Here is a 24,167-nt window from a genome sequence, read left to right on the forward strand (position 1 = left end):
GCATTATTTCCTGGAGGGAGGAGGATAAGGGAAGGCAATAGAGGCATTATTTCCTGGAGGGAAGAGGATAAGGGGAGGCAATAGAGGCATTCGTTCCTGGAGGGAAGAGGATAAGGGGAGGCAATAGAGGCATTATTTCCTGGAGGGAAGAGGATAAGGGGAGGCAATAGAGGCATTATTTCCTGGAGGGAAGAGGATAAGGGGAGGCAATAGAGGCATTATTTCCTGGAGGGAGGAGGATAAGGGGAGGCAATAGAGGCATTATTTCCTGGAGGGAAGAGGATAAGGGGAGGCAATAGAGGCATTATTTCCTGGAGGGAAGAGGATAAGGGGAGGCAATAGAGGCATTATTTCCTGGAGGGAGGAGGATAAGGGGAGGCAATAGAGGCATTATTTCCTGGAGGGAAGAGGATAAGGGGAGGCAATAGAGGCATTATTTCCTGGAGGGAAGAGGATAAGGGGAGGCAATAGAGGCATTATTTCCTGGAGGGAAGAGGATAAGGGGAGGCAATAGAGGCATTATTTCCTGGAGGGAAGAGGATAAGGGAAGGAAATAGACACACATTACTTCCTGGAGGGAAGAGGATAAGGTAAGTGAAGAAGGTACAGCAAGAGTAAAGGGAACAGAGAGTGAGTTACCTGCACTATATCCGGATTATTAGCAATTTTGAGAAGTTTGCTGGCTTTGGCTAAGCCCACTCCATGGATGGAGGGTAAGTAGTCGCACCCGGACAGAATGCACATGTAGCGGAACTTCTCTTCTGTGAACACGTCTCCCAGGTGCTTACACATCCCAAACCGAGCCTGATCAATCTCCAGGCCGTTCCCGTACTGGTCCATCTTCAGAATCACCTATAGAGGAAGGAGCACAACAGAGTTATAAATGTACATCACACACAGAGAACTGAACACAATACTGGATTCACTGAATGTTCACTCTGCTCGTCAGAATCCCGCCCACGTTATAAAGACTTATTATACACCAAAACCTTTCAGAATAGAAATGATAAATGGGACGCTTGTTTTACAGCGTTATGTTTTATAGGTTTATTTCTTGTGATTGCTTAAAGCACACCTGAAGTGGGAGGGATATGGTGGCTGACATTTTTAATTTTAAGACACCCCAGTTGCCTGGCTGTCCCGCTGATATTCTGCCTTTAATACTATTAGCCACAGACCCTGAACAAGCATGCAGCTGATCAGGTGTTTCTGACTGAAGTCTGACTTGATTAGCTGCATGCTTGTTTCAGGTGTGCAATACGCAACCCTCGCCATCTTCTCTTGGCTTCCCGCTGCTCTGTTTGCGTAGAGCACCTCCCACTTCCGGGGTCACAGTGCCAAGTACGGAGGGAGATAATCTGGCCAGCCACTTCCAATACACAAAGGCTGGGTGTAGTAGTGATGCGAGTATTTGGTGTTCTGCCAACAATGGCGATAAAAAGAAACTCCGACCAAGAATTGAACTTTATCCCAATCAGTAGCTGATACCCCTTTTACATGAGAAATCTATTCCTTTTCACAAACAGACCATCAGGGGGCGCTGTATGACTGCTATTGTGGTGAAACCCCTCCCACAAGAAGCTCTGAGGACCGAGGTACTCCTGGCAGTTTCCTGTCTGTGAACCCTGTTGCATTGTGGGAAATAGCTGTTTACAGCTGTTTCCAACTGCCAAAATAGCAAGCAGCAGCTACATCACTTGCCAGCAGTAAAAATGTCACCATGTAATAAATGTCAGAATATAAATCAGGGATTTAAAATATTTTACAATGGGCAAACACTGACTAAATCATTTATACATAATTATTGTAAAAATGAAGCACTTTTTTTATTACATTTTCACTGGAGTTCCTCTTTAAAGAGAACCCGAGGTGGGTTTGAAGAATATTATCTGCATACAGAGGCTGGATCTGCCTATACAGCCCAGCCTCTGTTGCTATCCCAAACCCCCCTAAGGTCCCCCTGCACTCTGCAATCCCTCATAAATCACAGCCACGCTGCTGACAAACAGCTTGTCAGAGCTGGCTGTGTTTATCTCTATAGTGTCAGTCTGCTGCTCTCCCCGCCTCCTCCAGAACTCCAGTCCCCGCCTGCATCCCTTCCCTCCCTGCTGATTGGAGGGAAGGGACGGGGGCAGGGACCGGAGCTATGCAGGAGGCGGGGGAGCAGCTGAGACTGACACTACAGATGTAAACACAGCCTCACAGCATGGCTGTGATTTATGAGGGATTGCAGAGTGCAGGGGGACCTTAGTGGGGTTTGGGATAGCAACAGAGGCTGGGCTGTATAGGCAGATCCAGCCTCTGTATGCAGATAACATTCTTTAAACACACCTCGGGTTCTCTTTAAGGCCACACCCACGTGCCTCTATGCTATATCAACAGTTGGGCTGGTCAATGGGATGCTAATGAGTTCGATCTCATGCACATTTTTTGTACACACGCATAAGTATAGTGTCACCCGGCGGGTATCGTTACCGGACCCCTCAGGGCAACGTGGCAAGGCTGACAATGTACAGATGAAGTGTTCTGTTGCTACACAGCCATGAGGGAGGGGAGTAAGAGGATCGATGGAGCGGCGCATGTGTGACATCACATGGTGGGAGGAGTGAGCAGGGAGAACAAAGTTCTCGGCCAGTGATGAGCCAAATCAATGCACCCAACTAACTGCTGCTGGCCGAGGTATGGGGAGCTGCTGTACACGCAGCAGAATAAAATGCTCACCTTCTTGCAGCCAAAAGCGAGAAGGTCGGAGTCCTCTGTGATGATCGCTTGTGCGAAACCGTTCTTGTTCAAGTATGCCAGCTGAGAATCTGCCTCGTAGGGGGCGACTATGCAGTCCACGCCTTCAGACCGAGCGGCCTACGACAATGCAGAAAGGGGGTAACAGAAACATCACAGCATGGTAGAGACCAGAAACGTCATACCGGCTTACGGGATAAGAAACAACACTACTAAATGGGCTAGCCATACACCATGCAATCTGTACAATCTTACAATTAGTACAAGAGCTTGCCAAAAATGTATTTTCAAACTGTTGGCCCTTACACTACATACATCTGGTAAATCTGTACAATCAAGATTGTATGGTGTGTGGCCACCCTCAACAGGTTGAGGGTAAACAAGCACGTTTTGGAGCTGGCATGGTTTAGGTGAACCAGCATAAAAGTCCATAGGGAACAGTCCTCGAATCGCAGCAACTTCTACAAGTAGTAAATTTAATAAAATGGCCACCTGTAAGCCATTTTGCCACACTCACTTTGTTCTATACAGTTAGTCGTGTAAGACTAGTTCTCTTCTTTCACACGGCTTCATGGGTTTGGAATGTGCTACTAGGAAGGATTTGTGCAGTCTTGTAGATAAGAGATGGCGCTGTGTGACTCTCACCAGTCAAACTACCTTTAAAGGGGAACTGAAGTGAGAGTGATATGGTGGCTGCCATATTTATTTCATTTTAAAGAAAATCTGTAACGAAAAAACCTCCCCTGGGGGGTACTCACCTCGGGTTGGGGAAGCCTCCGGATCCTATTGAGGCTTCCCCCGTCCTCCTCGGTCCCACGGCGGTGGCGATGTAAATATTTACCTTTTGGCTCCAGCGCAGGATCCGCTCCTTCCCACGGAGATAGGCAGAAATAGCCGATCTGCGCAGTAGAGCGGACCCGACGCGCAGTAGAGCGGACCCGACGGAGATCGGCTATTTCCGCCTATCTCCATCAGAAGAGCCGCAACAGCGCCCCCGCTGGAGCCAGGAAAGGTGAACATTAATCAGGCTGTCGGGCCGCTGTTCGGAGGGCTGCAGCGAGACCCCCGTGGGACCGAGGAGGACGGGGGAAGCCTCATTAGGATCCGGAGGCTTCCCCCTCCCGAGGTGAGTACCCCCCAGGGGAGGTTTTTCTTTTTACAGTTTCTCTTTAAACAATACCAGTTACCTGGCAGCCCTGCTGGTGTATTTGGCTGCAGTAGTGTCTGACTCATACCAGAAACAAGCATGCAGCTAATCTTGTCAGATCTGACAATGTCAGAAACACCCGACCTGCTGCATGCTTGTTCAGGGTCTAGGGCTAAAAGTATTAGAGGCAGAGGATCAGCAGGGTAGCCAGGCAACTGGTATTGCATAAAAGTAAATGAATATGGCAGCCTCCACATCTCGCTCACTTCAGTTGCCCTTTAAATTAAACAAGCTACTACTGAAGCAAAAAACTCATAATTAATGACTAACTGACCTCATCTATTTAAGCATTTATATGTATTCATGTATTCATTTATGCGGTATTGTATGCTCCAATAGTTAGCTCAGATATTTTGTAAGTATCCGATCATTGACAGAGTAGGAGGAATGATTGTAATGTATAATTGAGAGTATATTACTTCTATTCCCAGCTTTCCTAGTCAGACATTGCTACGATTCAGTGCATGTCTCCTGTACAGTAAATAAACCAATACTTCACTTCCAAGAGATCGATTTGTGGTATTTCACAACAAGCCATTCTAATTGGCCGAATAGTGTGGGCATATGAATATAACCCGTATGATTACTGAAACCTGGCAATTCGAGAGAATGCTGTCCACCCAATCACGTTAGGGCCCTTTTCCACTAGCAATCGCAATCACAAATGCCAGCGATTGTGATTTTTCATTAATTTTGTTATGCGATTGAGATTTGCATTAGCATTGCATTATCCCTCTTAAAAATCGCTCCAGAAAGCGATTGCGATTTGCAAATCGAATTATAGTGGAAAATACTTCTCATGATTTCTATGATAAAGTAGCAACGCTAGTAATTTAAAAATCACTAGCGATTTGCGATTTAGCTGTGCAGTGGAAAAAGGCCCTAAGGGGAATCTCCCTATGGACCTCCCTCTGGCTGGGTCACCTAAAGCATTCTAGCTTGCAGGATTTTGCAGGACCCATTATCGCAGGATAATGGATACGATATCTTTTTGTAGATGCTAAACATTTAACGTCGTAGAAGAACTCCATCAAACAAACCACAATACCTGTTGACATAGTGGTTACTCTTTTGGAAGCTAGTCTAGTTTAGGGGACTCAGCAGGAAACCTCATACAGAACTCTTCTCCAAACAGCAGCCTCAAAAAAACAAAGCATTGTGATTGGCCAAATAGTGTGGGCGTAGTTTACTGTAACCAATCCAAAACCTTAAAGTTTGAGAGAGTTCCGTCCGCCAAATCATGTTAGCAGCATTTCCCTATAAAGTTTCCTGCTGGGTCCCCTCAACTAGACTTGACCTCTTTTGTCCTCATAAAAGATTACACAGATATGAGATCAGTAATCCTCATCTCAGTGTAATTTTTGGGCCACTAAGGTTTTATCAAGCATTACATGGAAAAAAAAAAACAATGAGCTTAAAGGCCCATACACACGGCAGATTTCCGCAAACAGTGGGTCGTTTGAACGCTCCGTCCTTCGCCCACTAAATCGGGCGTGTGTACAGACTATCGTTCGCTTGATAAGAGTGAGTCTTATCAAGCGAACGATAGTCTGTACACACGCCCGATTTAGCGGGCAAACGACGGGACGTTCAAACGACCCGTCGTTCGCGGAAATCCGACGTGTGTATGGGCCTTTAGAATAGCCGTATAAAGCAAGATGCAGGTGTGACATGGAAAAGGACGGAGATGGCTCATGTTGGTTTCAGGGCTGTGGAGTTGGAGTAGAGGAGTTGGAGCAATTTTGGGGACCGGAGTTGGATGATTTTTGTACCGACTTCACAGGTGGTTTGGAAGCTATGGAGAGATGATCACATAACAACCCATTAATCCCCTTCCCCCAAGGCAAAGGGCTACTATTGGGTAAATGTTCCAGGATGGTAAATAAAAAGGGGAAAAAAATGTCAGTGTTTTGTTAGAATAGGCAAAAGCTTTCATGCTTAGACCATGTGCGCTAAAGGTGCACAAGACTGCCCTGTGCATTTTAGGGAGATGCAAGTTCAGTGTTCTGATCCGTTATGTTAGTAGTTTTCTAGTTCTCTTTCCCACAACATCAGATGCTTCCCGAGTCGCTCTCTGTTACGCCAGTATGGTTTTCTTTCCTACAAGACTACTGAGCGTTTCCTGTGGGATCATCAAAGAGACCACACCTGCGACACACATTGCTAGCCTTGCAAGCCCCAACTGGTCCAGCGTCACTTACTTGGATGACCGCGTGAGCCATTTCCGAGGTGATGTTTACGGAGCGTGAAAAGCATTCTCTGGCCTCAGACAATTTGCCTTCTCGGAGCAGCTGTTTCCCCTTCTGCAGATTTGCCTGTCGCTTCCTGCAAAGCAGATGTGATCGGAATAATTAGCCGAGTCATGGTCACAAAATCACACCTGCTGGGGCTTGTGAGGCTGGTGCTTCTTAAAGAGAATCTGTATTGTTAAAATCGCACAAAAGTAAACATACCAGTGCGTTAGGGGACATCTCCTATTACCCTCTGTCACAATTTCGCCGCTCCCCGCCGCATTAAAAGTGGTTAAAAACAGTTTTAAAAAGTTTGTTTATAAACAAACAAAATGGCCACCAAAACAGGAAGTAGGTTGATGTACAGTATGTCCACACATAGAAAATACATCCATACACAAGCAGGCTGCATACAGCCTTCCTTTTGAATCTCAAGAGATCATTTGTGTGTTTCTTTCCCCCTGTTCTCATGCACTGAAGTTTCAGGCTGCTCTTTTCTTCCTGCAAACAGCTTTGCCATTGTCTGTAATTCCTCAGTATGTGAAAGCCCAGCCAGCTCAGAGGACGATTTATCCAGCTTGTAAAAGATAAGAGAGAAGAGAGAAGCTGCCCTAATCTAAATAATACACAGGCAGTGTGCAGAGAGGGGCCTGGAATGGGGAGTTCATAGCAGAACCACAACACTGAAGAACTTGGCAGCCTTCCAGACACAGACTGACAAGTCTGACAGGGGAAAGATACATTGATTTATTACAGAGACAGTGATAGTATAAAGCGCTGCAGTAAGCCACAACACATTAGAATAGCTTTTGGAACTTCTAGGATGATAAAAAACAGGATGCAATTTTTGTTACGGAGTCTCTTTAAAAAACATATTCCTGATTTTGTGGAGAACAATGTGTTCATGTTAACTACTTTACGACTGCTCCACGCCAATAGGAGTGGACGCGCGGCGGCAGCCCCAGGATCACTCAACACCAATTGGCATGAAGTCCTGGGGCGGGGTTTTGCAGGAGCTCGCACGCATGCCCGCTTGAATGATGGAGCTCCGCTACGTCAGTCTCCTAGTGGCGATCGCAGTTAGGAAACTGTTAGACTACGAAACCGCCATCCATTTACAGTGTACACCGCTGCAAACTACGGTAGCGCTGTACTGGGGACAGCCGTGCCACATGGCTGTCCCCCTGGGACCCACAGAATTGATTTGCTGTCATAGGCTTATGCCTATGACAGCCCGATCAAGGTGATTGGCTGGCGGGAAGAGGGTGGGCGGGCTTACTATAAAACAAAAACAAAACAAAAATAGCGCAATTTATTCAAGAAATGAACACAAAAAAAATAAACAAACATGCCGGCATGGATCAGATCCCACCAACAGAAAGCCCTGTTGGTGGGCAGAAAAGGGGTGGGGGGAAAAAAAAAATCACTTGTGTGCTGAGTTGTATGGCCCTGAAGCGAGCCCTTAAAGCTGCAGTGTCCTACTTTGTGAAAAAAAATTAGCCTCGTCACCGGGGCGGGAAGATTTGTATGTGTGTATAAAGCCTGTGGTCTTTAAGAGGTTAAATGACTAACAGCAGCTCCTGTTCTGATCAACCATTTATAAAGGCCTAGTTCAGCCTCAATTAATGCAGAAAATGGTATATATGTGCGCAATGTATAAGGTTTTATGCACTGCAGATCTGTAGTTTTGTAATAAATAGGTTTCTAGTACCTAACTGGCTGGCTCCTGCAGCCCCTCTACCTACAGAGAAATTTTATTGGACAGAAAGCTGTCCAGACTCCTCCTACTCACTAGCTGCGATGTATTCAGGGAGGAGCTGAGGGCCGGAAGTTTGCCATACCCATCAGCACAGATCACCTGACCCCTCTCACTCCAGTGCTGGTGACAGTAACTCTTGGTAGTCTCAAGTTTCATAAGAATCTGGTGAGCTGCAGTGCAGACCACTAAGAGTTATGCTTCTAGAAACGCTGGGAGGAGCTGATGAGGGAGAGCAAAAACTTGTCAGAATTGTGCTTTTGGATAATCTAGACAACAATAATCTACTGAGAGTTAATCTTTAGACAGCAGTATAAATCACATTTCTCCCAGAGTAAGGAGCACTACTTTTTTCCTATGTCGCTTTCACTTACAGTGGATAGTGAAAATTTGACAGAACTGTCAGGTTTTGGTCTGGTTCATCTTCTCGTGGGAGTTTCTCCATTATTTCCATATTTATTAAGCACTTACTGAACTGCAGTTGCTAAGCCTAACCGCCAAAATACAGTGTTCCAGAAATTTTTTCCAGCCGGGTGGTATGAAATAGTAACCGGGTGGGGCAAGATGAGAGAATGCAGGGCTGGTGTTTCTGTGCGCAACTCTGCTTACAGCATAGGAGGAGGTGAGCCGATGACAGCCGGGTGCTGTACCCGGCTAAAACAACCTGGGGAGAACACTGAAAATAGTATGCAAATGAGTAGGCTGGCTGACCTCTTTGCATAGATCCTTTTCCAGGGAGTGTTTTTGTAAACAATAAAAGGTAATACTGAGAATCCCCCATGAGGAGATGTACTAGTCTAAAATCTGTCAAAAATTACACCTTTTTACTACCTTCTAAAAAGGACAGCAACATGGGAAGAATAATTTATTGTGCATTTTCTCAGGGGGAAATGTATACATATTATCTTTTTTTTTTTTTCAATTTTTTCTCAATAGTGGTCATTTAAGTGAATTAAATGGCACAAGGCGGATAGAGATGGTCAAATGGGATACTAATAACTAAGTGGATATAGATTTTATGGAGATTTATGCAGAGAGGAAATCAATTACATGCAGCCAGGGGGATGGTTTGGGAGAGCCGTGTCTGTGAGGCATTCAGTGATGGTTCAGACTGTCTCTGCAAAGCAAGAAGCTTTATAAAATGCCTGAAACGTGGACAGAGCTGTAACTGATCCCTCTGATCCATCCTGCTCAGCACTGCGGTGCCTATTATAAGGACATCCACCGGCTCAAAGCCCTCACAGGTCTCTGTGGCGCAATCGGTTAGCGCGTTCGGCTGTTAACCGAAAGGTTGGTGGTTCAAGCCCACCCAGGGACGCTAGTATTTTTTTCTCTCTCTCTCTCTCTTTTGACCTGCAGCTTAACTGGTCCACTTTCACCATGCGCTAATTAGCTTAGAATCTTCAACTCACAATGATTAGCTGCCGATTCACAATTTTTAAAGGACCACCGGTTGAAAAAAATAGCAAAACTGAAAAAACACATACATAGACATAAATTTCTCTCAGAGTAACATGCTCTACAAATTAATCTTCTAATATGTCGTTGTCACTTATTGTATGTAGTGTGATCTGACAAATGTGTATGGCTTTGGACTAATCCATCTCCTCATGGGGGAGTCTCAAAAATTTCCTTTATGCTTTACAAAAGATGCCAGTTGGCCTGTGTACATACAAAAAGGGTGCAGAGGAAATATGAGCACCGGAAATAGTGACTGTTATAATATTGGTAAAATCACTGATAGTCTACTGTCCAGTGATAATTCTGTTATTAAATATTACCAATATTTTACTATAGCTAAACCTAACCCTTCTTTCACAGAGCCCTCCCTCTACCAATGCCTATCTCTATTAACCACCCCCCACCCCAATCGATGCCTAACCCCAGCGACCCCCCCCCCCCCCCCGCGCCTAACCAATGCTCCACTGCAGATATTTAACCCTAACAACCCCCCATCGGTGCCTAACTGTTAAGGGCCTGAGCCCACTAACGCAGTTGTATCCGCTTCTGTCCACTTTTCAGCATCTGTAACATTGATGTTTAACTGAAAAGCAGATACAACTGCATCAGTGGGCTCTGGCCCTAAAGGCCTCCCCTCTCCTCCCCAATAAAGCCCAACCATAACTGCCAACCCCCCCAATAAAAGCTAAGTGTCGCTGCGTCCAGCAGTTTTGTCCCTGTGTCCCAGGATTTTTGTTACTGAGCACGTGCGCAGTAACGAACAGCTGGGACCAGGGAGCTGAACAGGCGAGCAAGGTGGGCGGGTGCGTGTGAGAAAATGATCTATTTGCAGCCACAGTTTGCCTAACTGGCAGCCCTAGCGCCCACTGTTTTATCGGACGCCTCTGCTTCGGCCTGCCTACTCATTCACACAATGGTCTGAGCAACTGACATTCTGCAAGTATTTTTGAAAATAAAGAAAACTGAGAATCCCCCATGAGGAGATGGACTAGCATAAAAGCTGGCAAATTTATCAGCCCCGGTAACTGGCTCAGTTGAGTCCAGTCTGGATCTTGCAGAAGGCCACGACTGAACCAGTTAACGGGGCTGATTGCAGCTGAAGGGCAGACCGCGGGACAACGACGAGGGACTCACATGTGCTTATGGTGCTGGAGGAAGCCCGGGGTAAGTATTGATTCTTTCTGTTGCTACAGTTCTGGCTTCCTTTAACCCTCCCTAGCGTTCAATTTCCCCAGGATTTCTGTACAAAAAGTGATCCAACTAATTTTCATAACCTTTTTTTTCCTGTAACTTGCCAAAATGTGGCAAGCAAGGGTCTAGTATACAGTGCAGGAGTGTATTGATGTGTATGCAGGTTTATACTGTTCACAGCATGTTTTGTATGGACGTGTATAACAGTCAGTACTGCTAGGGAGGTTAAAAGCGAGTCAATAAAAGGCAACGTGTGTAAATATTCAGCAGCACATGGAAGGGGCGTGTCTTCCCGGGGACTTACTCTCTTCTCGCCTTCTCCACGTCCTTTTTCGATGGTAAAGTGCATCCATCAAACACCAGTATGGGCTTGACCCCGTGTGATACCAGCATGTGGACAAACTTCATGCAATAGGTCACATACCTGCAGCAAATACAGACACAAGTAAATAGACTGTATGCATTACATCACGGTACATAAAAGCAACATGGGGGGGTGAAGCCACGCAGAACTAAAATGTGACTGGTTTCGACCTAGGAAAATGTGCCTGTCTTTATTAGCACAGCAGAAATTGTAGGTATTCTTTACTGTGAGGTTAAAGGACACCTGCAATTGAAATGAAAGGAATACAGAGGCTGCTATATTTATGTCCTTTTAAACAATACCAGTTGCCTGGCAGTCCCTGCTGATCTATTTGGCTGAAGTTCCTAGTCATTAAAGGGATAATGTAGGGGGTTGGGGGAAAATGAGTTGAACTTACCCGGGGCTTCTAATGGTCCCCCGCAGACATCCTGTGCCCGCGCATCCACTCCCCAATGCTCCGGCCCCGCCTCCTGTTCACTTCTGGAATTTCAGACTTTAAAGTCTGAAAACCACTGCGCCTGCACGCCCGTGTCCTCGATCCCGCTGATGTCACCAGGAGTGTACTGTGCAAGCCCAGTCTGGTCTGTGCCTGCGCATTACGCTCCTGGTGACATCAGCGGGATCGAGGACATGGCAATGCAGGCGCAGTGGTTTTCAGACTTTAAAGTATGAAATTCCAGAAGTGAACTGGAGGCGGGGCCGGAGCATCGGTGAGTGGCTGCACGGGTACAGGATGTCTGCGGGGGACTGTTAGAAGCCCCGGGTAACTTCAACTCATTTTCCCCCGACCCCCCTACAGTGTCCATTTAATCTCCCCGCAGGCCACCTTGATCGCAGGCATTCATTGATTCCAGCGTCACTTCCCTAGTTACAATGTAGCAACACCTTGATTCCTAAAGGGTACTTATTGTACAATAGGAAGTGCTCAGCTTGGACATCTTGTGGCCAAATAGTAAAATCACACCTACTGACATTAGGGAATATATATATATATATATATATATATATATATATATATATATATATATATATATATATATATATATATATATATATATATATATATATATATATATATATATATATATATATATATATATATATATATATATATATATATATTTTTTTTTTATTATCTATGTCAAGAGGGCATATTATTATTATTAAATGGGCTAAATATTAGTAACTGACGTAAAACAAAAAAATGCATCTTTATTTGCAAATAAAATATTGTCATCATACATTATACTAGGGGTATAATTTTAACATTGCAATAACTGGGACAAATAGGCAGATTAAATTTGTGGATTTTAAATACAGTAGCATGAATTCTTTTAAAACTATAATGGCTGAAAACTGAGAAATGATTTTTTTTTCAATTTTTTCTTATTTTTCCCATTATAATGCATTTAGAATAAAATAATTCTTAGCACAATGTACCCAGTGTTCTCCCCAGGCCCTTTTAGCCGGGTGCTCCACTCCTCCTATTCTGTAAGCAAGGTTGTACACACAGAAGCACCAGCCCTGCATTCTCTCATCTTGCCCCACCCGGCTACTATTTCATGTCACCCAGCTGGAAAAAAATCTCTGGGGAGAACACTGAATGTACCACCCAAAGAAAGCCTAATTGTTGCGGGGGAAAAAAAAAAAAGTTTTGATCATGTTATGATAAGTAGTGATAAAGTTATTGGGGAATGAAAGGGAGAAGTGCTGAAATGTGAAAATTCCTCTTGTCTATAAGGTGAAAAATACCCGTGGGCTGAAATGGTTTAAGTGGAACTTTAACCCAGGATTGAACTTCATCCCATTTAGTAGCAGATACCCCCTTTCCCATGAGAAATCTTTACCTTTTCTCAAACAATTGTGGTGAAACCCCTCCCACAGTGTGATGTCATGACCACGGTCCTGACAGCTTGCTGTCTATGAATCTCGTCGCATTGTGGGAAATTACGGCTTTTTCCAACTGCCAAGCAAGCAGTATCTCCCTCTGTGCAAAGAACTCTCAGGCTAGGTTCATAGTGGGACGTTGCGTTTAGGGGACGTTATAGGGCACATAACGTGCCCCTAAGGCCCCGTTCACACTTGCGGTTTTGTAAAAACCGGAACGGATGTGCGGACCGCACCGGATCGGACCTGATCCGTACGGTTCCTATCCGGATCCGTTCCGTTTGCATCCGTTTTCCGTGCGGTATGAACACGGTTGCGGTCCGGATCCGTTTGAGATAACAACCTGTATAAAATACCTGGGGTCTGGGAGGTCAGCAGAAGCTCTGGGGTCATTGTAGGGCCTCACCTCCTCGTTATCAGACATATCAGACATGTTGCTGCCAAAGAGCTCCAGCATGAAATCCCTGCTGCTCCACTCTGAACGCTGGGCCCATGTGTCCCCATCCAAAATGGCCACTATAGCATAGAAAAAGCATAGGAAGTGGGGTAGAACGTCCGTTTTTTTAAAGCCAGTGTGTTGTGCGCTCTCCGGTTCTCATTGGTTTCTATTGGACGGATGCAACAGTCCGGCTCCGCTCCGGATACGTCTGCCGGAGGAGCCGGACCAAAAAATAGCGCATGTTGGATCTTACGCCGGAGTCCGGATCCGGTCTGCATGGTACGGACGCATGTGAATGGACGCATAGACTTTCATTGCTATGCCGTGCGTCCATTCCGTCTGTTCCGCATGCGGTCCGGCTCCGGCACGGCGATTCCGGACAGCGACCGCCAATGTGAACCGGGCCTAACGCAAGGCCTGGTGCTCTCTGGTGTGGACGTCAGAATGAGCTGCGTTGTGCAGCTCACTCTGGCGTCCGTGATGCGTACTCTTGGACGCATGCGGCATCATGTGGTCCCGTCAGCCAATCGCCGCATAGAGCGGCGCTCCAGGAAGTAAACACTGCACGTCACACCGTGCAGTGAATATTAATTAGCCATGTGCCCGGCCGCTCTCCCCTCCTCCCCAACACTACTGAGCATGTGCAAACAGTCTAACGCGGCTTAGCCGCGTAGAACGCACAGCATGCAGCACTTTGCTGCGTTACAATGTAATGTGAACAGCCCATTGATTTTTCTAACGTGCGCCTGTAACGTCCCACTGTGAACCTAGCCAAAGTAACAAACATTTCGCACAGATCACCTGGCAAGACTAAAGATTTCACCACCAGTGATACATTCCAGAATGTCAATCAGGGAGAGGAAAGCTTTTACAATAGGCAAACACTGACCAAATAATTTATAAGTGGTTATTGTAAAAAAAATAAACAATTTTATTCATTATGTTATTTTCACTACAGTTGCTCTAACCTCCCAGGCCAGCGTTTCTCAAACCTGTCCTCGTGACTCCCCAATAGTGCATATTTTGCAGGCAAACTCACTTATGCACAGGTGGGGTAATTAGTGTCTCAGCTACGTGTAATTCCATGTAGCTGAGACACTAATGGCCCCATCTGTGCATCGGTGAGGTTGCCTGTAAGGCCAGATCCACACTATACTAATGGCCCTATCTGTGCATAAGTGAGGTTGCCTGTAAGGCCGGATCCACACTATACTAATGGCCCTATCTGTGCATAAGTGAGGTTGCCTGTAAGGCCGGATCCACACTATACTAATGGCCCTATCTGTGCATAAGTGAGGTTGCCTGTAAGGCCGGATCCACACTATATGCGCTTTTCTGAGCGCTTTGTGATCGATTAGTGCTTTTTAAAAATTTCTCTCATTCACATTCATTAAAATCGTGGTCAAAATGCAGCAATTTTTATAAAAGTGAATGGGAGAAATTTATAAAAAGCACTCAGAAAGCGCTAATCAATCACAAAGTACTCAGAAAAGCGCTTATAGTGTGGATCCGGCCTAAGGCCTCGTTCACATTGGGTGCGTTGAAAAAAGTGTAAAAGCTCATGATAATAAAGCTTTGTTTTCATATGCAATTTATTTTTTTCCAAATAGGGGTAAAAAAACACATGCGCTTCTATGCGCTAAAAAAAAAAAAAAAAAAGCGCACCCATTCACTTGCATTGATGTGCACTTTACAGCTCAATGCACGCAACACTACATTTTTGTAACGCAGCTCAGCGCATAGATGTGAACCAGGCTTGTTAATTACATAGGAAAATCAATACCTTGCAGGACGCACAGGGCAATGCGCTGTGAAAAGCGCACAGAAACGTCCCTGATGTGAACGAGGCCTAAAACATGCACTGTTGGGCAGAGCGAGGTGCTTCTTCCAGCCCCGGTCCTCTCTGGTGTCCCCGCTGGCCACCCACAATGATGGCGACCTGCCGACGGGGTCGGCTCTTATGTGGCTGTGCAGGCACTCTTGCCCACGTCATCTGCCGCGTACTGTGCCTGCGCAGTAGTTATGCACCAGATGAGGCGGACGCGTGGGCATGATTGCCCGTGCAGCCACAGAAGAGCCGACCCTGCCGGCGGGTCGCCATCATTGCGGGCAGCCAGCGGGGACACAGAGGAGGATTGGGGCTGCGGCGAGGGACGGAGACGGCTGCTCGGGAATGTTAGAAGCCCTAAGTGAGTAGAAAATAGATGATAGATTTTGCATCGGAAGTCCTTTAAGCAGAAACATGAGGAAAGGTGGGACATCACAGACTTACTGGTCAGTGGGCTCTCCTTTGGCCAGCTTCTCCGCACACGCAAAGGCTCCCTTGTGCAGCCAGCAGTAAGTGTCCACCGCCACAGTCTGCCCCTTGTACTGCTTCACATTGATGGGCTGGGAGGCTTCTTTCAGGAACTGCAGAAGACCCTGGATTCCCATGGCTGGATGAGGAGGACTACGAGGAGCTGAAGCAATACACAGTGCTAAGCTGCCAGAATATCCTGCAAAGCAAAGAGACCCGATAACATCCACAGCTCCTGTAACCTAAACCAATGTCTGAATCACACACCTGAAACAAGCATGTGACTATTGTCAGATCTCACAAGATTAATGTCAGAAACACCTGATCTGCTGCATGCTTGTTCAGGGTCTATGGCTAAAATTATTAGAGGCAGAGGATCAGGACAGCCAGGCAACTTGTATTGCTTAAAAGCAGTAGGATCAGCCATACTATTCCAGGGAAATAAACACATATATAACTAGATAAATACTTGATCTACTTACATAACACATGTATTATACTGTCCACGTTTTGATTTCAGTAAATGTTATATAGTAAATGATGAGAATTCTGTTCCTGGTGGGGGCCATGTCTTTTGCCCACAGTTAATAACTCGTGATGTCATACATTTCTGCCCTTTACTTTTTTTCTTGTCTCCTCCAATCACTGAGTCACCTCAGCCTTGCTTGTAAACACAAGTGATTAGGGGATTAGGTTTCAGATAAGCAGCTGGGAGGGAAATAAAGGGAAGAGGAGGAATAGATTATAGATAAAAAGAACCCCCAGCATGCAATTCTTTGGCACGGACTACTAAAGGGCCAGTGCTCCTAAGGTATATGATAACTCAAAATCATAACAGCAGAAAACGTTTGGAAAGTTTTGAATGCAGGATTAGCATCTTTATCACTTAACCTCCCCGGCGTTCTATTGAGATCGCCAGGGAGGCTGCGGGAGGGTTTTTTTTTTTAATTAAAAAAAACTATTTCATGCAGCCAACTGAAAGTTGGCTGCATGAAAGCCCACTAGAGGGCGCTCCGGAGGCGTTCTTCCGATCGCCTCCGGCAAGCATAAGTAACAAGGAAGGCTGTGTTTGGCTTTCCTCGTCGCCATGGCGACGAGCGGAGTGACGTCATGGACGTCAGCCGCCTCCGATCCAGCCCTTAGCGCTGGCCGGAACTGATTGGTCCGGCTGCGCAGGGCTCGGGCGGCTGGGGGGACCCTCTTTTGCCGCTGCTCGCGGCGGATCGCCGCAGAGCGGCGGCGATCAGGCAGCACACGCGGCTGGCAAAGTGCCGGCTGCGTGTGCTGCTTTTTATTTGAGGAAAATCGGCCCAGCAGGGCCTGAGCGGCAGCCTCCGGCGGTGATGGACGAGCTGAGCTCTTCCATACCGCTCAGGAGGTTAATACACTCAGACCAGTTGCTGTTGAAATTTGATTTTTATGGTGACGATACCGCTTTAAAAGGAGATAAATATGGCAGCCTCCATATCCCTCTTGCTTCAGTTGTCCTTTAACCCTTGTACGCACACTAGAGGAAGCTTGGAAAAGACAGTCATATCCATACAATCTCAGTCAAGAATGGAACATGGGCGCTAGCGTGGTTTAGAGGAACCAGCAGGTAACCTCAAAGAGAACAGTTCTCCAATCATAGCAGTTAGCACAATCTAAAAAAACTTGCATTTTTAACTCTTTCCGACAGAGAAAGAAAAAAAAAAAAAAAAAGGAACATAGTTATTTGTGTGCTTGACACTGTGCCTATATGTGGCTATTGCATCACATGTCACCTTGTTTAACCAAAAAGTAGCGATTGAAGCAACACCCAAATCCTCAGTGCCTACAACCAAAAAAGGTAACATACCTCAACTAGTTGTTATTCCAAAACAAAATTTAGTGAGCAATGTGAGAGCGGGGGTCATTTACATACGGTTTGCCGGAAAACCTCGCTATTGTTATTTTCTTGTCCCCCTCCATCTAGTAGTACAAGATGCTCAGTGGCCAGTGTGCTCATGCAAGAAACTGTCCCCCATAGCGATCATTAATGATAGACGTATAATGCTTGTACATACATCAGATTTTTATTGCCCAATGATTGGTTTATTTTACCACTTCAGCGTAGCATGGGAACTTGGCCCTCATATTACATGGAGGTGGTAAAATTGGTCAGTGATTGGCCAATCAAAATTGGACATGTGTATAGTGTGCTGGACCATACAAGGTTCTGCAAAAAGTACAACAGAATGAATGGGAGGGGCAGAGCTGGGGGGTCACTTACCTGCTTGCTCTAATTTTAGCTCCCGGCAGGCGCCTTACAGCATGACGTCACTCTTCACAGTCAGCCAAGTGCCCTGCAGCATGACGTCACTTATCACAGTCAGCTTAGTGCCCTACAGCATGACGTCACTCCTCACAGTCAGACAATCAGCCCGTTGCCGCACTTACACGCGCTGCAGCCGGAATCGGTACTTTAAACTCGCGCGCTCTGGGTCTGCAGTGACGTCACGCCCTACCCACTTGACCGCGCGAGGGAGGCGGAGCCCGCGGCCTCTTTCCGCCATTAGGGCTGAGGGAAAGGCACTCAGCGCTCCGCTATCTCTGCATAGCGCTTCGCACAGCGATACGCCGCATTGAATCTTCACGTGCGGCGGCTAAAAACGACTGTTTTTCACAACACCGGAAAGCCCAGAGGCCCCGCGGAATGTTGCGCCCGCTACAAAGATGGCCGCGGAGGAGCCGGTGACACGTCACGTGATGGCGGATCGTCAGCAAAAGGGGCTGGCGGCGGGAAATGTGACTGCAGTCAGTGGCGCTGATTGTTGTGATAGGAGGAGGCTGCATGACATGACAGGAGGGCTGCGCGTCGTGATAGGAGGAGGGAGATGTACTATACGTGCTGGGCTGTGCATGGAGTAGAGATGGGAAGTTCGGATCTTTTCAATGATCCGGATGATTCGAATCGGATCATTGAAGAGATCCGGATCTTTGATCCGAATCTCGGATCATTTTACTACTGGAAGCATTTGGGGGTGAAATGAACAGCAGGACAGGTCTGTGGACAGGAGAAGGGGAGGGAGTGGACACACAGAGAAGGGGAGAAGATGGACAGAGGGCAGGGAGTGGACAGAGAAGGGAGGAGGGACGAGCAGAGAGCAGAAATGTTTGCACGTAATACCCACATGCTGAAGTCATATGCTTTACATATATTTCACCTATATGTTCATCTGTACACTTTGAAAGAAAAGGTCGCACAGTGAAAGAAAGCATTCCCAGAAGTAAAGTGCAGCTGTTTAGTGCCGAGTGCAGGAGGATTATATTGCCTTTCAATCACACTGTCTGCAAAGTTACTGAGCTGTGCTGAGCCAAAAGCTTCCAATGTGATCACTGTGCAGCACAACTACGGAACAGCCAGCCTATAATGGGCAGCACGTTATAGCCAGTATGTGTGCTCTACACATATCTGGCAGTGGCACCCATGTCCCCTCTCTCTCATCTACCTGTCTCCCTGCAAGGCTGCCTCCCATCCAACAGAGCGATCCCTGCTTCCAGGACCCCGCTGCCCGCTGAGAGGGGGCGTGTCGCTCCTGGCCCCGCCCCTTTTGCGATCCGAATCGTTCATTTTGATGATTCGGATGATCGACTCATAAAATAGATTCGGATCAAAGATCCGAATCGTTCATGATCCGGACAACACTAGCATGGAGGTGTGAGAGGAGTGCTATGCTAGAGGGGCTGCAGTGCATGGAGGTGTGAGAGGAGTGCTATACTAGAGGGGCTGCTCATGGAAGAGGGGAGGGGCTGCAGCACATGAAGGGCTGTACATGAAGGTGTGAGAGGAGTGCTATACTAGAAAGGCTGCTCATGGTAGAGGGGAGGGGCTGCTGTACATGAAGGCGTGAGAGGATTGCTCTCCTAGAGGGGCTGTGCATGGAGGTGTGAGAGGAGTGCTATGCTAGAGGGGCTGCAGTGCATGGAGGTGTGAGAGGAGTGCTATACTAGAGGAGCTGCTCATAGAAGTGATGAGGGTCTGTACATGGAGTGCTATACTAGAGGAGCTGCTCATAGAAGTGATGAGGGTCTGTACATGGAGTGCTATACTAGAAAGGCTGCTCATGGTAGAGGGAAGGGGCTGCTGTACATGAAGGCGTGAGAGGATTGCTCTCCTAGAGGGGCTGTTCATGGAGGTGTGGAGCAGTGCTATACTAGGGTAGGCCGCTCAGGGAAGAGGGGCTGCTGCACATGGAGGGTTGTGCATGGAGGTGTGGAGCAGTGCTATACTAGGGGGGGGGGGGGGGGGCGCTCAGAGAAGAGGGGAGGGGCTGCTGTACATGGAGGTGTGAGGGGAGTGCTATACTAGGGGGGCTACTCAGGGAAGAGGGGAGGGGCTGCAGCACATAAAGGGCTGTGCATGGGGGTGTGAGAGCAGTGCTGTACTAGAGCCATCAATTTCCATAGGTAAGTATCTGACTTTTTCTCCCCAGAGTGCTTCAGTCTTGCTTTGAATAGCCTCTTGTATGGAAGCGCGGGTAGCAGCTACTATGGATGAAGGCTGCCCTGTCTGTATGTGGAATATGGGGTGGGCAGCGATGTTTCTAGCTAAAGCTAATTGCCCACTTGCTGTAACAGTCACACAAAACTTCCCTCAGGGACTGTTTGAGGCAGCAGTCCAGGAATAAAAGATTGTACAAACCTGCTGCTGGGCTTCTGGCTGATCACTGTGTTCTGCTTTATGGTGGGGGAAGGACATTCAAGCAGCACCATGCTGTGTGCACCTACTTTAAAGGTAATCTGTAACAAAAAACAAAAACAGCCCCTAGGGGGGTACTTACTTCATGGAGGGGGAAGCCTAATGAGGCTTTTCCTGTCCTCCTCACCCTCTGGGATCCAGCGCTGACAGCCCCCAAAAAATCAGCCGATATGCAGCACAGGGGCAGTAGCGGCTGAAACGTTTACCTCCTGCAAGGGCACAGTGGCGGCTTTCTGATGGGGGGGGGGGGGGGGGGGGGCGGGGATAACAGAGGAAGCCTCATTTTGATCCAGAGGCTTCCCCCTCCTGGGGTAAGTACCCCCCATGGACTGTTTTTTGTGTGTGTATTTTATTTTTTTATAAAGATTCAGTTTTAACCACTTCCGGATTTTTGGTGCGTATATGTACGCCCCTGAATCCTGAAGTGTATTCCATGGAAACGTTCCATGTCAGTTCACGGAGGGTGTCTCCGTGAACACCCTGCGAGCCGATCGGCGGCTCGCAGGGTAAATGTAAACACACGGGGAAGATCTTCCCCGGTGTTTACATGTATACGGCGCTGCTGCGCAGCCGCTCACAGGGAGAGGGAGGGAAGGAGGCTAGGAAGCGCTGCGGAGGGGGGCTTTGAAGAGCCCCCCCCCGCAAGCGCAAGCAGCCGGCGGCGATCAGACCCCCCCAGCAGGACATCCCCCTAGTGGGGAAAAAAGGGGGGGGAAGTCTGATCGGCCTGGCTGCAACCTGATCTGTGCTGTGGGCTGGAGAGCCCCCGCAGCACAGATCAGCACAAAATAGCATGGTATAGAAGTGGTTAAGTTCTTGCAGCACTGAAAGGCATCATGTGAGAGGATTGTGCACTGCTGAGTTGCTAGTGGGGAGGTCTGCAGTTTCCGGGTACGCTCGCTGAATTTGTGGATGGAGAAATAAAGGAACAGTCGTTTCAGCGAAAGCATGTACCTATCTGATACTATTTATAATTTTTCAATGCGAAGAAGAGAAAGCGGGGCACCACTGCAATAAAATCCTTTTATTCCAATTTGGAAGAGCAGGTACAAAGACGTGGGGATATCCTAATGCCTGACAGCTGTTTCGCTGGCTAAACCAGCTTCTTCAGAGGCAGATTATGGAGTATATTCTGCCTCTGAAGAAGCTGGTTTAGCCAGCGAAACAGCTGTCAGGCACTAGGATACCCCCATATATACCTTTTGTACCTGCTCTTCCCAATCGGAATAAAGGGGTTTTATTGAAGTGGTGTCCCGCTTTCTCTTCTGCGCATTGGACATTTACAGTAACTTGGATGCGCGCGCCTCTTGTCTCTGCTCCGGTTGTTCCGCCCTGCTGCATTTGGTGCCAGGTACTGCTCTTCTTTTTACACTATGATAATAGACGTTATTTCTTATTTTGTGTGTTGAATAGGGAATATGCATAACCTTTCATAGGCGATAAAACGCAGTGGACATGGACAGAGGTGATGGGCATCAATCAGCTTTCTGGCCGCTAGTAAGTTAAAACAGCCATCAACCTCTTGCTTGTGAGATACCTGCTGTAGCTTCCTCTCCATTGTACACAGAGATTGTTCTGAGAATTCTCTGCTCCACGCTAGTTCTAATCCAGGGTGTGTCGAGTAGAAGCCTTTGTCATAGTCCTACACTGCGCTGTATCAGGAAGCTCATAAAGCGGGGTTGTCAGCCATAAAATCAAATTCCATTTACAGTACCGACTGCTTTGTGTTTATTATGTAGTCTACATGCAGTCTGCATGGCGAGTGTTCCAATATAATCAGAAATGTGTCTGCTGTAATGAATCTTATCTCAGTCAGCCTGGCTGCTTTCTGGTACATTGCCTGGGGGAGGGAAGCTTGTTACCTCCCCTCCCACATTGCTGCTCTTCACTGATTGGCTGAGGGCAGATCAGTGTGTCAGGAGGCTGAGAAGGGAAATACACCTCACCCCTCTGCAGAAGCTGCTTACATGTGTTTACAAAGCAAGCTAGATATGACAGAGCTCTGTGGGGAGGAGGTCTGGCAATGCATATACCATTTCAGGCAGGAGAAAAAAAAAGCGTAAGGGAGAAAATGGCATCAGGATTTTCTTCGGTCAGAGGCAGTAAAGATGGAAAATGCCTGGAACCGGTTTCTTATTTACTATATAAAAATCACTGAAATAAAAATGTTTACTGGACAGTACAATACATATGTAAGTAGAACAAATACTTATCTACTTATATATGTGTTGTTTTTTTTTCCTGGGATAGGATGGCTGTTCCTTCTGCTTTAAGGCATGAATGGCCCATGAAGTTTTACAACAAACAGATAATCTTAATAGTGGGAAGCTTCTGGATGGTCTGGAGGCTTTCCAGATCCTCCTACAGCCCACCTTTAAAATGCTGGGTCCCTGTGTAGCTATACAACAAAATGTGTCAAACAAGTTTCTTGTGGCCACACTACTGGCGGCGGACAAGCACATTTGGGCTTGGCATGCGCTAGTAAGGTTCGCTCATGTCCAGTAGAACAAAGCCACTCATGCATGAGCTTTTTCCTTCTACTGGCCATGCAAAGACCTTGCAAGTACATGTGCTGTCCGGGTATGCAGGTCCAGAAGTGCCAGAGGCTTCGAACTACTGATTCAAGTGTTTAACTTTTTCTCAAACATCTCCGCTGCCCCCCCCCCCCCCCCCCCCCCCCCCCCACACACACACACACACACCTAAAGTAAACCTCAACCTGAAAAATAGAAGTCAAAATAAACATACGTCATACTTGCCTCCTCTGTCTACTTATCATCTCTTTCTCCTCTCCTGCATTCTGTTTGTCACTAGTGATGCTGGCGAACAGCTATGAGCAGCCTTGCCGCTGTACTACTTCCAGTAGTACAGGGGCAGGCTGCCCATAGCTATTTGCGCCGAACAGCTTGCCTATGCAGTCGAGCTGCTTGCCCACATCACTATTTGTCACCTGTGATTAATGGAATTCTCTGTCCTCCGTTTTAAAAATGGACATTACCCCATAACAGCTTTCTGCTCAGCACACTGTTAAAACTGTAATATCGCCCACATGAGCCATAGGGAAACATGGACATTACCTTGCACATCAGTTGTCCTTTCAGCTATAACTGACAGCAACTGATATCTTTCAGTTCTGACAAAATCTTGTCAGTACTGTAAGGAATCCTAAGTACAAAATGGTGAGCGTCTGACAAGAACTGACGGCGAGGTAAGTATGTTAATATTCATTTGCAGGTACATCATGTGTTTATTTTTAATAATTTTTCTCATTTCAGGTTCCCTTTAAGGTTTGCTTTAAAGTAAACTTGAGACAAGGGAATAAGTTCTGTTTTAGCTGAGAGTCTTCTAGATCCTGTAGCCTTACAGGTCCCTCCGTTTCCTCCAGTCTGCTCCGTTGTGCTGCTGTGCCCCTCTGAATGCTTGCCGATGGGACCAGTTGCAGGCTTCTGCTCATGTTAGGCCCTGGCTGTGGTCTGCAGTTTCTGTAATAGATTATCTACAGCTCACCTTCTAGCTTCGTCTTTCATTGCCCTGTAGACTGTAAACGTGCCTGTTAACGGTACAATCTTCCAAACGATTGATCGTTAGATCTGATTGTCGCAATCAAGTGCTGCAGCTGAAAGGTGTGGGAGAGCTGTCTGTGAATACGAGATAATGATAGTGTGATAGCCATCACTGATGGAATGGCTGTATAAGGGCTCAGACACACTAAGTGCTTTTCTCAGCGCTTTATGGCCATCAGGACTTCCTGAGAGCTTTTTTAAAAAATGCTCCCATTGTTGACGTGATTTAAAATCTTAGTAAAATAGCGCGATTTTACTGCCACCCGTGATTTTACAGCAATTTTACCACGATTTTAACCACTTCGGGACCGGC

At 46.9% G+C, this 24,167-nt stretch overlaps 1 protein-coding gene and 1 non-coding gene across 3 annotated transcripts in view; one reads left to right on the forward strand and one right to left on the reverse strand.

Annotated features, from left to right (window-relative positions):
* Positions 1–18,184, reverse strand: part of EXO1 (exonuclease 1) — a 41,140-nt gene extending 22,956 nt beyond the window's left edge. For both annotated transcript variants that reach the window (XM_068249288.1, XM_068249289.1), the window contains exons 1-6: positions 17,823–18,184; positions 15,548–15,770; positions 10,890–11,009; positions 6,148–6,271; positions 2,722–2,859; positions 640–852 (exon numbers count right to left, since the gene is read on the reverse strand). In XM_068249288.1, the coding sequence (XP_068105389.1) occupies positions 640–852; positions 2,722–2,859; positions 6,148–6,271; positions 10,890–11,009; positions 15,548–15,708 (756 nt within the window). In that variant the 5' untranslated portion in view covers positions 15,709–15,770; positions 17,823–18,184. The remainder of the gene's footprint in view (positions 1–639; positions 853–2,721; positions 2,860–6,147; positions 6,272–10,889; positions 11,010–15,547; positions 15,771–17,822) is intronic.
* TRNAN-GUU (transfer RNA asparagine (anticodon GUU)) lies at positions 9,178–9,251 on the forward strand. The gene has a single exon. It is a non-coding gene; the product is annotated as a tRNA-Asn (tRNA).
* Positions 18,185–24,167: the final 5,983 nt, after the last annotated feature.

The sequence above is a fragment of the Hyperolius riggenbachi genome, chromosome 8 (genome assembly GCF_040937935.1).
Source record: "Hyperolius riggenbachi isolate aHypRig1 chromosome 8, aHypRig1.pri, whole genome shotgun sequence".
In the NCBI taxonomy this organism is placed as follows: Eukaryota; Metazoa; Chordata; class Amphibia; order Anura; family Hyperoliidae; genus Hyperolius; species Hyperolius riggenbachi.